Source organism: Bos mutus, chromosome 18 (assembly GCF_027580195.1).
Source record: "Bos mutus isolate GX-2022 chromosome 18, NWIPB_WYAK_1.1, whole genome shotgun sequence".
NCBI lineage: Eukaryota > Metazoa > Chordata > Mammalia > Artiodactyla > Bovidae > Bos > Bos mutus.
In genome coordinates this window covers 9,467,960-9,482,423 of record NC_091634.1, presented here as the reverse complement: position 1 = coordinate 9,482,423, position 14,464 = coordinate 9,467,960, and the positions used below count along the sequence as shown (strand labels likewise).

The window sequence follows — 14,464 nt, the reverse complement described above, 5'->3', positions numbered from 1 at the left end:
AAATATCAATAACCTCAGATATGCAGATGACACCACCCTTATGGCAGAAAGTGAAGGAACTAAAAAGCCTCTTGATGAAGGTGAAAGTGGAGAGTGAAAAAGTTGGCTTAAAGGTCAACATTCAGAAAACGAAGATCATGGCATCTGGTCCCATCACTTCATGGGAAATAGATGGGGCAACAGTGGAAATAGTGTCAGACTTTATTTTTTTGGGCTCCAAAATCACTGCAGATGGTGACTGCAGCCATGAAATGAAAAAGACGCTTACTCCTTGGAAGGAAAGTTATGACCAACCTAGATAGCATATTCAAAAGCAGAGACATTACTTTGCCAACAAAGGTTCGTCTAGTCAAGGCTATGGTTTTTCCATTGGTCATGTATGGATGTGAGAGTTGGACTGTGAAGAAGGCTGAGCGCCGAAGAATTGATGCTTTTGAACTGTGGTGTTGGAGAAGACTCTTGAGAGTCCCTTGGACTGCAAGGAGATCCAACCAGTCCATTCTGAAGGAGATCAGCCCTGGGATTTCTTTGGAAGGAATGATGCTAAAGCTGAAACTCCAGTACTTTGGCCACCTCATGCGAAGAGTTGACTCATTGGAAAAGATTCTGATGCTGGGAGGGATTGGGGGCAAGAGGAGAAGGGGACGACAGAGGATGAGATGGCTGGATGGCATCACTGACTCGATGGACATGAGTCTGAGTGAACTCCGGGAGTTGGTGATGGACAGGGAGGCCTGGCGTGCTGCGATTCATGGGGTCGCAGAGTTGAACACAACTGAGCTACTGATCTGATCTGATCTGATCTGAACCCCTTCTTCAGAATGTGACCTTATTTGGAAAAGGGGTCCCTGCAGATGTAATTACTTAAGGTGAGGTCATACTGGATTAGGGTGGGTCCTTAAGCCAACATGACATTGTCCTTATAAGAAGAGAGAGACACACAGAGGGAAGAAGACAGCCCTGTGAAGAGAGAGGCAGAGATGGGAGTGAAGCTGTCAGAAACAAGGAAGGCCTGGGGCTACCAGAAGCTGGAAGAGGCAAGGATCCTGCCCTAGAGCCTTGGAAGAGAATGCAACACTGCCAACAGCTTGATTTCAGATTCCTAGCCTCCAGAACTGTGAGAGAATGCATTTCCAGTGTTTCAAGCCCCCCAGTTTATGGTCCTTTGTTATGGCAGCCCTTGGAAGTGAATACACTGCGCATCCACAGCAGGCACCCAGGATGCTGGGGCTCCATGAGTGTGTGGGCTGAGCGGCGAGTTGGGTCTAAATCTGGTCTGGAGCTTGTGCAGAGGCTGCTGGTAGGGAGCCATCAGCAGAGCAGTATGGAGCTCTTCAACAGTGAGGTGCTGGGGGAGGTTAAGGTCAGGGGACATTATTCCTCTGGCTCCTTGTGTCCTCAGCTCTTGTCAGAGCTCCCCTGCCACTTAATTATCTGCTGAATAAATGAAAATTCATAAAGAAACAAAACCAAACTTTGGTCACTAATTGTCTGTCTCCATCCTCTCCTCGGAGCCCCAGATCAGGTCTCCTGGACGCTTTCATCTTGGATGTCCCCAGGCACTTTGTATCTATCCTCCATCCCAGACTGACCTGAACATCTTCCTCCTCTCACTTCTCTGCTCTAAAGTGTGGCCCTCCACCTGTCATCATTGCTCTGAGTACTATCACCCCCTTGTTGCTTTCCATAACTCTTGCCCACCCTTTGCCAGAGTGCCCCACTTCCTCCAAGGCTCAACCTGCCCGTGCAGGCACACTACAGCTCTGGGGTTAGGGCATCCCTTCTGGCTGTTGTTTGAGGGATTTGGGGATCTCTGTTGTTGGCAGATCTGCATTTTTTGAAAGGACCTGTGAGCAGAGGTCTCTAGTTTTTTCTATGTAACTAGAGTATGTGAGCGGAGAAGGCAATGGCACCCCACTCCAGTACTCTTGCCTGGAAAATCCCATGGGTGGAGGAGCCTGGTAGGCTGCAGTCCATGGGGTCGCTAAGAATCGGACACGACTGAGTGACTTCACTTACACTTTTCACTTTCATGCATTGGAGAAGGAAATGGCAACCCACTCCAGTGTTCTTGCCTGGAGAATCCCAGGGACGGGGGAGCCTGGTGGGCTGCTGTCTATGGGGTCGCACAGAGTTGGACACGACTGAAGTGACTTAGCAGCTTAGCAGCAGAATATGTGAGAGCGGAGCCCAAGATGAATTTCAGAGTGCAAATGCACAATGAAGGTCAGATTCTCACCAAAGTCTGCAAGATTCTGAACCCTTTGCCTACCCTTTATGCCTCTCTGATCTTACTCGGCTGGGCTCCTGCTTCTTCTGCAAAGATTCAGTTCGACCTTAGGGCCTTTGAACTCACTGTCACCGATGCATGGAATGCCTTTCTGGTTTCCTCAATTTATCTGGACTCTGCTGAAGTGTCACTTCCACAGAAAGACCTCCCCTGACCACCTTCCATACAAAACAGCCCCTCCTTCACTCTCCACCCCTTTGCCCTGCCTCTTATCCTTCACTTCGCTTATCACCCACTTGATATTATGTTGGCTAAAATGTTCATTCCGGTTTTCCGAAGATCTTTAGAACCTGGACGAACTTTTGATTGTCACCTCACCCCCTTCTCCACTAGAATGTCACCTCCATGAGGGCAGGAGCCTTGTCTGCTTTGCTCATTGCTGTAACCAGCAATGTCCAGAACAGCGCCTGGCACAAAGTAGGGGCTCAATAAATAGGTGTGGAATGATGGGAAGAAAAAAAGCGCTGGTGGGAAGGAAAAAAGCGCTGGTATCATATGCAACGTTTTGTGGTTATGTGTATTCCCCCAGAGCAGGGAGCAGTCCTTTTGGTCACCTCTCCGATGGGCTCTGGGAGCCGAGTTTGAAACCACCACAAAATAGGTCCTGGATGATCTGGGTTCTAGCAGGGGTGGGAGGGGACCCTGGACAGAGCCCAGAAAAAAAAAAAAGACTAAGAAAGGGATTCTAGGGTCGAGGTGGAGGCTGGGATTTAGGGAACAGTCCACAGGTGACCTGTGTCGGAAGATGTATGGGGAGGCACGTTCGTGGGAGGGACCCGGGTCTCCTTCCTGCCCCGCCTCCTGCTTCCCACGTTTTAGGACAAACTCGGGTATCCCCACCCTCCCCCTACCCCCAGCCTCGGAGGAAACAGACGTAGCGATTTCAAAGACAACCAGAAACGCGTTTTATTTATTCACTAAAGCTCAACACCCGGGCCCAGCCCTGAGCTAAAAACCAAACAACTTAAAAATCTGACTGGGGCTTTTCTTTGCCCCTAAAATAAAATCTAGGCGGTTGCCATTCCCCTCCGGGTATTAAAACCCCTTTTCTTTGGGAGCTTCGTTTACTAAACTGTTGGAGGTTGAAAAAAACACGGGAGGACAGAAAGGGCCATTTTACAAACTGTGGGCATTTGTGGGGGCGGGTGGGAGGTGGCGGAGAGATGCCCTCTCGCTACAGAAAAGACCCATCGGTGATTTGCCATCACCGTGGGGGGCAGGAGCGCAATAAAACGGAATGAACGATGGGAAGAACAACGAGGGGGGGGGGGGGGAGTTCAAGGGTACTGGCTCACCCCAAGGTTCTCCAGCCCCAGACAAGCTTGCGAAGACGTGGTGCCGCTCTGACGTGACCCCTCCTTCCCCCAGCTCTTGATGGATACGATGCTGAGGGCGGGACCCATCCGGTGCCATCCACGATGAAACGGTGGGTCTGCCGGTGGCCCCAAGGAGGCGGAGAAGGCTGATTTAAGTCAGAATCCCATGTTGAAGTTCTTGTGCTGGAAGGTCCACGCCAGCCTGTTTACTCTCTTCAGATTCTCAGGGGTGTCCCTGGGAGAGCACAGCGGAGTCCTGCAAGCCCAACGGTCCAAGAATTCCCCAAGGAATGGGACCCTGAGGGCTGAGAAGTCAAAGAGGCAGGGCAAGTGTCCCAGAAGAACTAAAGATCCATGGACTGTGGCCCAGGAGGAGCCACAGGGCTGTGTGGTCCAAGGCGTAGGAGATCCCGCTGCACCGGAGAATCCACAGACACTCGCAGACAAGAGTCCGGAGAGCTGAGAGTTCTAAGGGGCCGCGGAGTTGGCCTGGCTTCCCACTGCCTCCGTTGTTCCAGGATCCAGCAGGGATCAAGTACTGAGAGTCAGACATTCCAAAGGGCCGGACGAGTCCAGAGATGGGGAGAGTCCAGGGGCTTGGGAGGGCTGAACCAGGGAGGGTTGGGGCTGCAGCGGGTGGGTACCTGACGGTCTTCAGCGCTTGACCTTGCGGCCGGCTGAGTTGCGCCCACTGCGGCGGTAGAGAGACTGCTGCCCTCCGTTGAGTGGGCAGTACTTGAGTGTGTGGGCCTGGTCCCCGGTGGCCCCGCACAGGGGACATACATAATGCCGCAGAATGGGACACACCACCACGCCCTCCGGGGTCTTCAGCTGGTGTGAGGAGTACACGTGGCGAGACTCTCCATTGTGTTTGCAAAAGTTGCACAGGGTGGCCAGGCCCCCGCCGGCCCCGCGTCCGCCCTGCCCCTGATCCTGCTCCACATGGGGCGGGGGTCTCGGCTCCCCAGTCCCTTGGGTCTCCAACCCTTGCCCCCGACTCTGGATCAGTGCCAGCACCACTTGGCTCAGGTTGAAGTAGTCCTTCCACATGTCAAAGGGTGGCAGCTGCATGGCACCCGGGGGAGTGTTGGTGGTGGGTGGCTGGAGAGAAGTGGGCTGGGGGCCCGCAGACAGGAGCAGCTGATGGTTTTCAGGAGCAGAGAGGAACTGCACCCCCTTTTATATTCCCAAAGACCCTTCTAAGCAAAGGTGGAGCTTAGGATTTAAAGGGCCCACTCCTCACCTTTGATTCCTTCTGACTTTAATTCCCCATGGAGATGTGGAAGGGGGTCTTTCCTGTTGTCTCTGGTGCTTGCTGGGCCTGCAAGGTGCTCTGTGACCTCTGGAAAGACCCGTCTCCCTGGGCCTCAGTTTTTCTGTCCTTTCAACAAAACTTCATGTCTGCAAATGCCCCCACCCCCATCCTTCCTTGTTCCAGGGCTGGGGGCCTGCTCCCTCCATACACCCCAGAGCCATTCCTAATCATAACAACATAACCCCTTACGAGGAGCCAGACACTGTGCTGCACAGTTACATTCACAATCTGATCTCATTTTCACAGCAATGCCAGGCGGGTAACACACTTATGATCCCATTTTATTGACAAGTCACTAAAGCTCAGAGAGGAAAACTCAGTGGCCCAGATAACAGGTATGTGACAGAGCTGGAACTTTAACTCAAGGCCATGTGACTCCAAAGCTAAATGCTCTTCCTACCTATTTGGGGTTAAAATTTCATTTTTTATCACATCTGGAACTAGGAGCTACTTACTCACCAAATATCTACTAAGTGCACACTAGAGTGTTCAATGTTTTACAAAAATGATCTCTTTGAACCTTGTAACCACTCAAGGAGGTGGATACCATCATTTCTATTTTATAGAGAAGGACATGAGGCTCAGAAAGGTTATGGAGAGTACTCAAGGCCACACAGCAGGAATATTGCAGAGTAGGGATTTGCACCCAGGTCTGCCCCCAGAGAATGACACTGGGAGTTGATCTGAGAAGCAGCAGAGAACCTTGGTATGGCACAGTCTCCCTTAGAATGCCCACCTTTCCCCTTTGGGCTGGTATATTGTCCCAGATCCTTCCTGACCTTCATGTCTCCGGCCCATGTCACCTCCAGGAGTATTTCCTCCATCTGTGGTTCCCAGTTGGTCCCCTTGATCACTCAACACATAAATCATTGAGGCCCCTTATACTGGGCTCTAAAAACTCAGCAGCGACCACAGCTACTTTGTGCCTGTGTCATGAACAAGCAGTCCAATAGGGGAACAGCCAGCAAATGAGAATCAATAGACCATAAAGAGTCAACTATTAATAGATAGCCTGGACTGGGAGAGGGGGCCTGGAAGCTGAGACTACACGGAACAATCTTCCAGGAAAAGGAACACAAGCTCTGAAGGCATGAAGTTTGGGGACAGCAAGGGGGAAGGGGTGGCTAGAATGGAGTGAGGGTCCCAGATGAGGCCAGCTCAGTGTGCAGGGGCCGCTATCAGACTGTGATCTCCCCTAGGAGATGTTTTGGAATTGACGGGGGTGTTTGGGAGTTTGATACAGTGATTGGAGGTGTGATTAGATGTAAGACCCAGGGACCAGGAATGCTGAATGTCTCAACCATCCGTTCAACAAGGTCTGTCTCAGACTCCATTTAACTTTCCTCTGTCCCACTGGCTCAGGGGTAAAGAACCTGCCTGCCAATGCAGGAGACGAGGGTTTGATCCTGGGGTCGGGAAGATCCCCTGGAGAAGGAAATGGCAACCCATTCCAGTATTCTTGCCTGGGGAATCCCATGGACACAGAGGAGCCTCGTGGGCTGCAGTCCATGGGGTCACAAAGAGTTGGACATAACTGAGTAACTAAAGAACAATTACATTCCACTGGACACCCATATGTGTAGGAAAACCCATTTATGATGAACTGAGTCTAGAGCTCAGCTATTTACATTTTTACATATATATATTTTTATATATATGTATATATCTATTTATATATATATATATTTCAGCTATATATTTTACATATAAACACTAAGTGCTTCTGGAATATTTTAAGGTACACTGACCTTTCCTGGAATGCAACGTCTGTGTCCATCATGGCCTGCCTGTTCTTGATTCGCTGAGAAATTGACCCAGAGTTGTTCACTCTTTCTAGAAGCCACATCACCCCACGTGCTGTTAACTGTGGTGACTGTCCAAACAACACGCAGATCATTCCTGTCTCATTCGTGGTGAGTCTACACAGAGATGCTATCTGCCTGAAGAGCTGCTGTTTAGAGTGGCCATGCCTGAGCATCTCTAGACCAAAATAGACAATTATTTGATTATAAATTGTTCCCTTTTTATTAATAGCCTGGTGGGCTACAGTCCACGGGGTCGCAAAGTCAGACATGACTGAGCGACTTCACTTACTCACTTAGGACTATTTTGGAAAATATTAATTTTGGTATTAATTTAGACATTAATTTTGGAAAATAAAATTTATGTTGGTGGGCTATATTATCTATGAGTTTAATTTCAGAATACCAAAGGGACATCTTAAAATGTTAGATATAGTGGATGTCAGATCTCACCTAGTTAAGAACCTGTGGGACTTCCCTGAAGGCACGGTGATTGGGAATCTGCCTGCCAATGCAGGGACACAGGTTCGATACCTGGTCCGGGAAGATTCCACATGCTGCAGAGCAACTAAGCCCTTGTGCCTCAACTACTGAAGCCTGCACCCTCTAGGGCCGGCGAGCCACAGCTAATGTGTCTCTGAGCCACAGCTACTGAAGCCCATGTGTCTAGAGCCTGTGCTCTGCAACAAGAGAAGCCACGACATGAGACGCCTGTGCGCCGCAACTAGAGAGTAGCCCCCACTCTTGGCAACTAGAGAGAGCTTGTGTGCAGCAATGAAGACCCAGTGCAGGAAAAAAATAAATAGAGTAGTGTGTACATGTAAAAAAATTACAAAAATAATGAACCTGTTATAAGGACTGAGACCATCCCATTGGTCTTTGCCTGCAGAGCAATAGGGAACCTCTGAAGGGTACAGGCAGGGGAAGGACATATGAGAAATACGTTTTAAGATGTTCCTCTGGTTGTTGTCAGTTGAATAAAGGCAGTGGGGTTGTTCTCACTAGCTCGTATCATATCGGTCTAGTCAGAGAGCCAAGTCCGAACAAAGTCTGCTGAGGACTTCCTTTTGACAGACATTATATCCCTCGGTGGTCCAGTGGGTAAGAATCTGCCTCCCCAGGGCACAGACTGCGACTGTTTGTAAATAGCACAGTTTGGCTGTGGGGTATGGATATTCAGTGTTGTTGCTGCTGTTTACTTGCTTAAGTTCTGTCCAACTCTTTTGTGACCCCTTGGCTGTTGCCCACCAGGCTCCTCTGTCCACGAGGTTTCCCAGGCAAGAATACTGGAGTGGGTTGCCATTTCCTTCTCCAGGAGGTCTTCTAGACAGGGATCGAACCTGTGTCTCTTGCATTGGCAGGTGGATTCTTTACCACTGAGCCACATGGTAAGTCCTATTCGATGTTAGCCATGATAATTAAGACACAATTAAAGTAATAATCTCTCTCTTTTTTTGAGGAGGGCATGCCACACAGGGCATGTAGAATCTTCGTTCCCTGACCAGGGATTGAACCTGCAACCCCTGCATTTGAAGTGCAGAGACTTAACCACTGGACCTCCAGGGACGTCCCTGAGCTAATAATCTCAAGGGCACTTATTTACTGAGCATCTTCTTAGGCCCTGGACCATGCTCAGGACTCTACCTGGGTGCTTTCCTTGCTTCCTCCCCAAATCCTGTGAAGTAGGGTCTAGCAATGGCCCCATTTTACAGATAAGCAAAGAGAGGCTCAGACAGGCTCAGGGCTTGTCCAAGGCTGGTGAGTGGTAGGCTGGAACACAAACCCAGGGCTCGAAAAGCAAATTGAGCAAGAGGGACTTGCCAGGCCCAGGGTCAGAATAAGGTAGGAAACTAGAAGGGATGGGGCGATTGGAATGACAATGAACTGTCAATCATTGATGGACTACCCCAAGGCAAAAGAGCCCCGGCTCTGCTTTGTGGAAGAACGAGGAGGCTCCTGGAGGAAGGAACCATCACAGGTGTAGGGGTCCTCTACAATAAGTGTTCTCCATAAAGTTACAGCCGAGATCTCCAGCTCTAGAGGCGTAAGTTCCCTGTGTCCAGCAGGGCCGGACCCAGGGACCCAGTCACTCTGGTCGCTGCAGCTGTGGCATCTGGAGGAAGTCTGAGAATCAGTAAGGATTCTTATTGATTATAACCTTGGGGCAGCAGTTTTGTGACTCCCCCAACAACCTCACCTATTGTTTGGAAACTCTTCATATTCTGGTTTTTTTTTTTTTTTTTGGCTGCCCCAGGTGGGCAAGCAGGATCTTCGTTCCTCAACCAGAGATCGAACTCTTGCCTGCTTCTGTGGAAGCACAGAGTTCTAACGACTGGACAGCCAGGGAATTCCCAGTATTTTTTCTTTATTATTTATCTTTGCCCAGATTGTTTTCTTCTAGGACTTTGTTACTGGGGCTATGACTATCCTTCCTCCACCCCCACCCCACCCCACCCCCATCCCTTCTCCAACCCCTACCCCCGACCCTGCCATGTTTTATGGGATAAGTAACTGAAGGACATGGCTCTTCAGACAAGTCGCTTTGGGTGCGGTTGCTGTTGTGTATTGAGAGAATGTCAAAGATGATACTGATGAGAAATTCATCAGCCTGGTGTTTACTTGATCTAACCTCCACCCCCACAGCTCCACCTCACCACTCTCAACAGACCAGACTCCACAGCTGCCCTGTTTACTTGTGAGTTTCCATCTCAGGCTCATGTCTGCCAAAAACAGCTCATGGAGTGGGTGGAGGGAGGTTCCAGAGAGGGGTGGGCAGGAACAAGGGTAAGTCAGGAGAAGAGAAACCCTGAGAAAGAGGGGGAGAGACACAGAGGGGCAGCAAAGAATCTCAAAGGGACTGAAGGACACACCTGTGCAGAGACCAAGATGGGGGAGATGAAGACCTGAGTGAGATGCCCAGAGACCAAGGAGGTCACGGCCATCGTCCTCATGGTCTCCACTTACTGGGTGATGGCCTGTGCAGTTCAGGAAACCCTCAACACAACCCTGTCAAGTGGTGTTGTAGTATTCCCATTTTACAGAGCAGGAAACTGAGGCCCAGGGAAGTGACATCTCTCATCAATGTTATCCAGTTAGCCTGGACTTGAATCCAGGTGTGCAGAAAAAGGCACATATTCACCCTCACAGGGATTGAGAGGGACAGAGGTTCCAGGAGAGAGAGATGGAAATGAGAGGCAGGAAAGGAAAATAAAGTGGTTGGGTGTGTGGCCCCTGTGGCTAGAGGGCTTGAGTTAAATCTTGGCATGGCTGCTTCCAGATGTGTGGCTTTTAGCAAGTGATGTCACCCCTCTGGATTTCCGTTTCCTGCATTTCACAAAAAGGAAGAGCATTGAAGACCCCCTACTCTGAGGCTGTTTTGTGGAGGATGGCCGACAACACAGGTGAAGTTATTAGAACAGGTACACAGTTTTAGCCATCATTTCAAATTTTATTCCCTTGCTAAAGATTTGTAGAAGAGTTCTGGGCAGAGCAGAAGAGATTGTGCAGGCACTGAGAGATGGAGGAATATTTGCTCATTCATTCAATGAATATTTACTCACTACCTAACTCATGTCTGGCCCTGTTCCAGGTGCCAAAGATAAAGCAACAAACAAGAAATACAAAAATCGTTGCCTTTAGGGAGCTGGAATGTTCTAGAGAAAATGAATAAGATAGACAAGTGAAATATATCTCAGGTAAGGCTGTGTGCTATAGAAAAAAAAAAAAAATAGAGGGTAGGGACACAGAGAGTGGTCAATGGGGACTTCCCCGGTGGTCCAGTGGTTAAGACTGCACACTTCCACTGCTGGGGGTGTGGGTTCCACCCCTGGTCGGGGAACTAAGACCTCGAATGCCACATTGTGCAGCCAAAAATGAAATAAATAAGTAATAAAAATTACGTTTAAAAGTATACATGTTTAAAATGTCCTAATCATCCCAACTTTCCAATAATGTCTTATAGCAATGTTTGATTTTTTCGTTTATATCCAGGATCCAATTTAGAATTCATTTAGTTGTATCTCTTCAGTCTCTTTTAATTGACAACAATTCCCCTTTTTTTCTTTCATGATTTTTTTTTTTTTAAGACAGCTAAGTAGTTGGTAGAATGTCGTTTAATTTGGGTTTGTCTGATAACTTCCTCATAATTATATATAGGCATTTGGAGCAATCATAGTACATAGTGCTAGCCTGTCCTTCTGTGCTAGGAGGGCTGTCACATGGGGGGGACACAGGACATCAGGGTGTCTGTCACTGGTGATGTCCTAGATCTCACCTCTGTGTACACTCCCTCTCCCCTTTGTCATTACCAAATATAATAATTGATGGGATAACCCTAGGAGGCTATGTGAAGATCCTGTTTAGGATACATTTTAACATTTTTTAAAAGTGCCTACCATCAGATGGGAGACAGAAATTCTCATTCTCACCAAGCAAACCTTTTAGCTGGGCGTGAAGTGGGAGGAGGAAGACAATAGACCAGCAAATAAGCGAATAGTTACGATGTCAAAGGTGACCCCTGGTGAAGGCAGGGCGTGTGTCTTGTTTACTGCTGAATCTGCGCCTAAAACAGCATCTGGCACATACACTCAGTAAAGACATATTGAAATGAACGAACGAACGAATAGCATTAAGTGCTATGAAGCTTTGTAAAACAGACTGTTTGTTAAAGAGGGGTGGGGTGAGGCAGAGTTTGAGGTAGAATGTTAGGAGTGTCAACCTCCCTGTACTTTATAAATGTTATATATATATAGCCAGTGCTGGGTCTTCCTTGCTGTGAGCGGGCTTTCTCTAGTTGCTGCGAATGAGAGCTACTTTCTACTTGCGATCCGTGGGCTCAGTTGCGGCTCATGGGCTCCAGAGTGCAAGCTCAGTTGTGACACAGGGGCTTAGTTTCCCCATGGCATGTGGAATCTTCCTGGACCAGGGATCGAACTCATTTCCCCTGTATTGGCAGGCAGATTCTTAACCACTGGACCCCCAGGGAAGTCCCAACATCTCTGTGCTTTTGAGTAGGAAAGAAGGGGGAAAGCAAATACAAAAGGTTCTTGAGACTAGACAACATTTGATATATTTGATGAGCAGAGAGAGTGCTGGGGGAGGGAATGGGGGCTCAGGGGAGCAAGTGAGGCTGAGTCCAGGTCCCCTCTAGATCAGGCTGGTGGGCTGGTCTGTGTAGTGTGACTCTGCAGACCACGTGGCTAGTGAGGACTTGAAGTGCGAACCTCTGAGGTGGGGGTGGGAGTTGTAAGCAGAGAGTGATATCATCTGAGGTCCCTTTCACCCTTGCTTAGACAGGTCATGTCTTTGTCTTTACCTCTGTGCTTCTCTCACCATTGGGGAATCTTATAAAAACTGTATGGAAACATATGCAATTTTGTGTGTGATTTCAGGGGGTTCACATCTGAAATGCTCAGGTGCAGACTGGTTGGGTCTGTGCCGCGCCCCTCACACAGGTCACCGGAGGCACGGCTAGTTATACTAACTCACATCTACAGAGGATTTAGTGTGTGCCGTGCTTTGCTCTGTGTGCTTTAGGAGCACGAACTCGGTGTTCACAACAACCCAGGGAGGAACGTCTTGGGAAGGTGCTTGGTGATCCTCGTTCTCCAGACAGGAAAATGAGAACCAGAGAGGAAAACTGCCTTTCCCACCATCACGCAGGTAGTCAGAGACAAACCTGCAGTCTGTGGTTTCAGCCATTGAGCCAGGAATCCCTCCAAGTTAATCTCGGTGATCCAGGACTCCGCGGGAGTATTCGAGTCTTAGTAAATCAAAGCGTTGACTGGCTTCACCTCCAACCTCATGTCTCACCAGCTGGGCGGCTTTGGGGAAGTTAACTTAGCCTCTCTGTGCCACCTTTTCTGTAAAATGGAGATAATCATAGTTTCTACTTCACAGGGCCTTGGAATTATTCAAGGAGATGGTGCTTGTCAGGTGTCAGGCATAGGGCTCAGCTTGTGGTGGGGGTTCCTCAATGTGGGCGGCCTATTCGATTCAGTGTGTCATTATGCAGTGTGTTCTGGGTGCTTCATCGTGTGCCAGTTGGATGTTATTATGTTCATCATCCTGTGCATTCCTGAGAGGTTGGAACCGCCACCTCGATACTTTCCGGATCTTCCACTCCCCGGACTAGTTACAAAGTGGGTTGCCATTGCCTTCTCCGAGTTACAAGATTAACCCTCTGCAACCTCTCTCCCATTCCAGCACGAGCCGGGCAAGGCCCGGAACCACGCCCCCTCCTCAACCCCCCAATCCCAGGGCTAAAGAAGTCAGCTACCTCCCCTGTCCTGAAGTCCTGCCCTCCTTAGTCACGCCCACAACCATTTGGCCACGCCCCTCATCGCTCCTCCAATCCCAGACATAAACTCGTTAAGTCACGCCTCCCTGTCAATTCCAGGTCTGGGTCCGCCCAAATCCGCCCAAGGAACGCCTATCCGGTACCTCTCCCAGTCTATCACCATGTCCTGTCCTCTTGCGTTCTACATCCCCACCGTCTCTCCGGGTCCCTCATTGCCCTAGACCTTGAGTAGTCACTATTTTGGATGGATGTGGGTCCTGGAGACTGTATTTGCCCTTGGAAAGGCGTTGCTGTGGGGGGTTGGCGAGGTACACCATTTCCTAGAGCCACATGAATCTCGGGGTCTTGGAGTGGTGTACGCAGAAGTAGTGAAGGTCACGCGCCCCCCAGACCTCTGTCCACCTCCACCCCCTTGTCCGTAAGTGACCTTTCAAAAATATCTCAGGAATCGACCTTCTGGTGGGCAGAGAAGAGCTACAGGCACGTGGAGATGTGGGGATAACCCTCACCAAAGGACAGGTGTCTGCTATATTCATCCTCAGAGTTCTACCCAATCCCTGGGATCCATAGCAAGAGAGGAAAAGATTATGATTGTTTTGTTTTTAACGAGGTGTGGTCAGAATTGGGTACGCTCCTTCCCATTGCCTCTAAGATATAGAACAAAAAAAAGGAAAAAACAAAAAAAGAAAATGACAATTCATCTATTAAACTCGACAAGTGAATTACATATAGACATTCCTCAGAACCACTCAGAGAGTGTGTGTGTGTGTGTGTGTGTAGGGTGGGGTGGGGGCAGTCAGACCTCAATAAAAAAGAGGAAAAGTGAGGGCGAGGAGGGAGTTTCTGGGCTCCACCTCTAACCACTCCACCCTGGATTTCTCTGTTTTTGGTTTTTTCTCTCTGGGTCTCTATCCTCCACCTTTCTGGGTATCTGTGGGCTCCCCCATCTCCCTCTCCCTCTGATTCTCCATCCCCTCCCTCCATCTTTGTTCTCATCCCTCTCTGGATCTCAGTCTCCTCCTGTCTCTGATTCACTTCTCACCCCTACTCAGTCTCTGTCCCCTTCTCTCTAGGTCTCTGTCCACTCTCCTGGGGTCTCTATACTTCCCTGTTAGTCTCTCTCTCTCCCATCCCTCTGTTTCCCCTTGTCTTGGTCCTCCCTGCATCTTTGTTCCCTTGTCTCTCTTAAGTCTCTATCCCTTAGTCTCTCTGAGTTCTCCCCCAATTCTCTCTGATTTCTGATCACTTCTGTCTGTATCTGGGTTTCTCTTTAACCCCAGTTCAGTCCTAATCTTAGCATAATCCTAGCCTTAACTGTGGTTTTCGCTATAACCAGAGTCTTACCCCTAACCCTCATCTTTACCCTTATTGTACACACTTAAATCCTAATCTTAACCATGATCATAACCCATACACCAGGGCTAGTTGTCGTCTTTACCTGAG

The 14,464-nt window shown here is 49.1% G+C and overlaps 1 protein-coding gene across 1 annotated transcript; it reads right to left on the bottom strand.

Moving 5' to 3' along the window:
• Positions 1-4,260: 4,260 nt before the first annotated feature.
• NANOS2 (nanos C2HC-type zinc finger 2) lies at positions 4,261-4,837 on the bottom strand. Its single transcript, XM_005893901.2, has one exon. The coding sequence runs from the start codon at positions 4,675-4,677 to the stop codon at positions 4,261-4,263; it is 417 nt and encodes a 138-aa protein (XP_005893963.1). The 5' UTR covers positions 4,678-4,837.
• Between the last annotated feature and the right edge of the window lie 9,627 nt (positions 4,838-14,464).

Excerpts from the sequence above, each read along its gene's own strand:
- NANOS2 (XM_005893901.2), bottom strand. The coding sequence starts at position 4,677 with ATGCAGCTGCCACCCTTTGACATGTGGAAGGACTACTTCAACCTGAGC.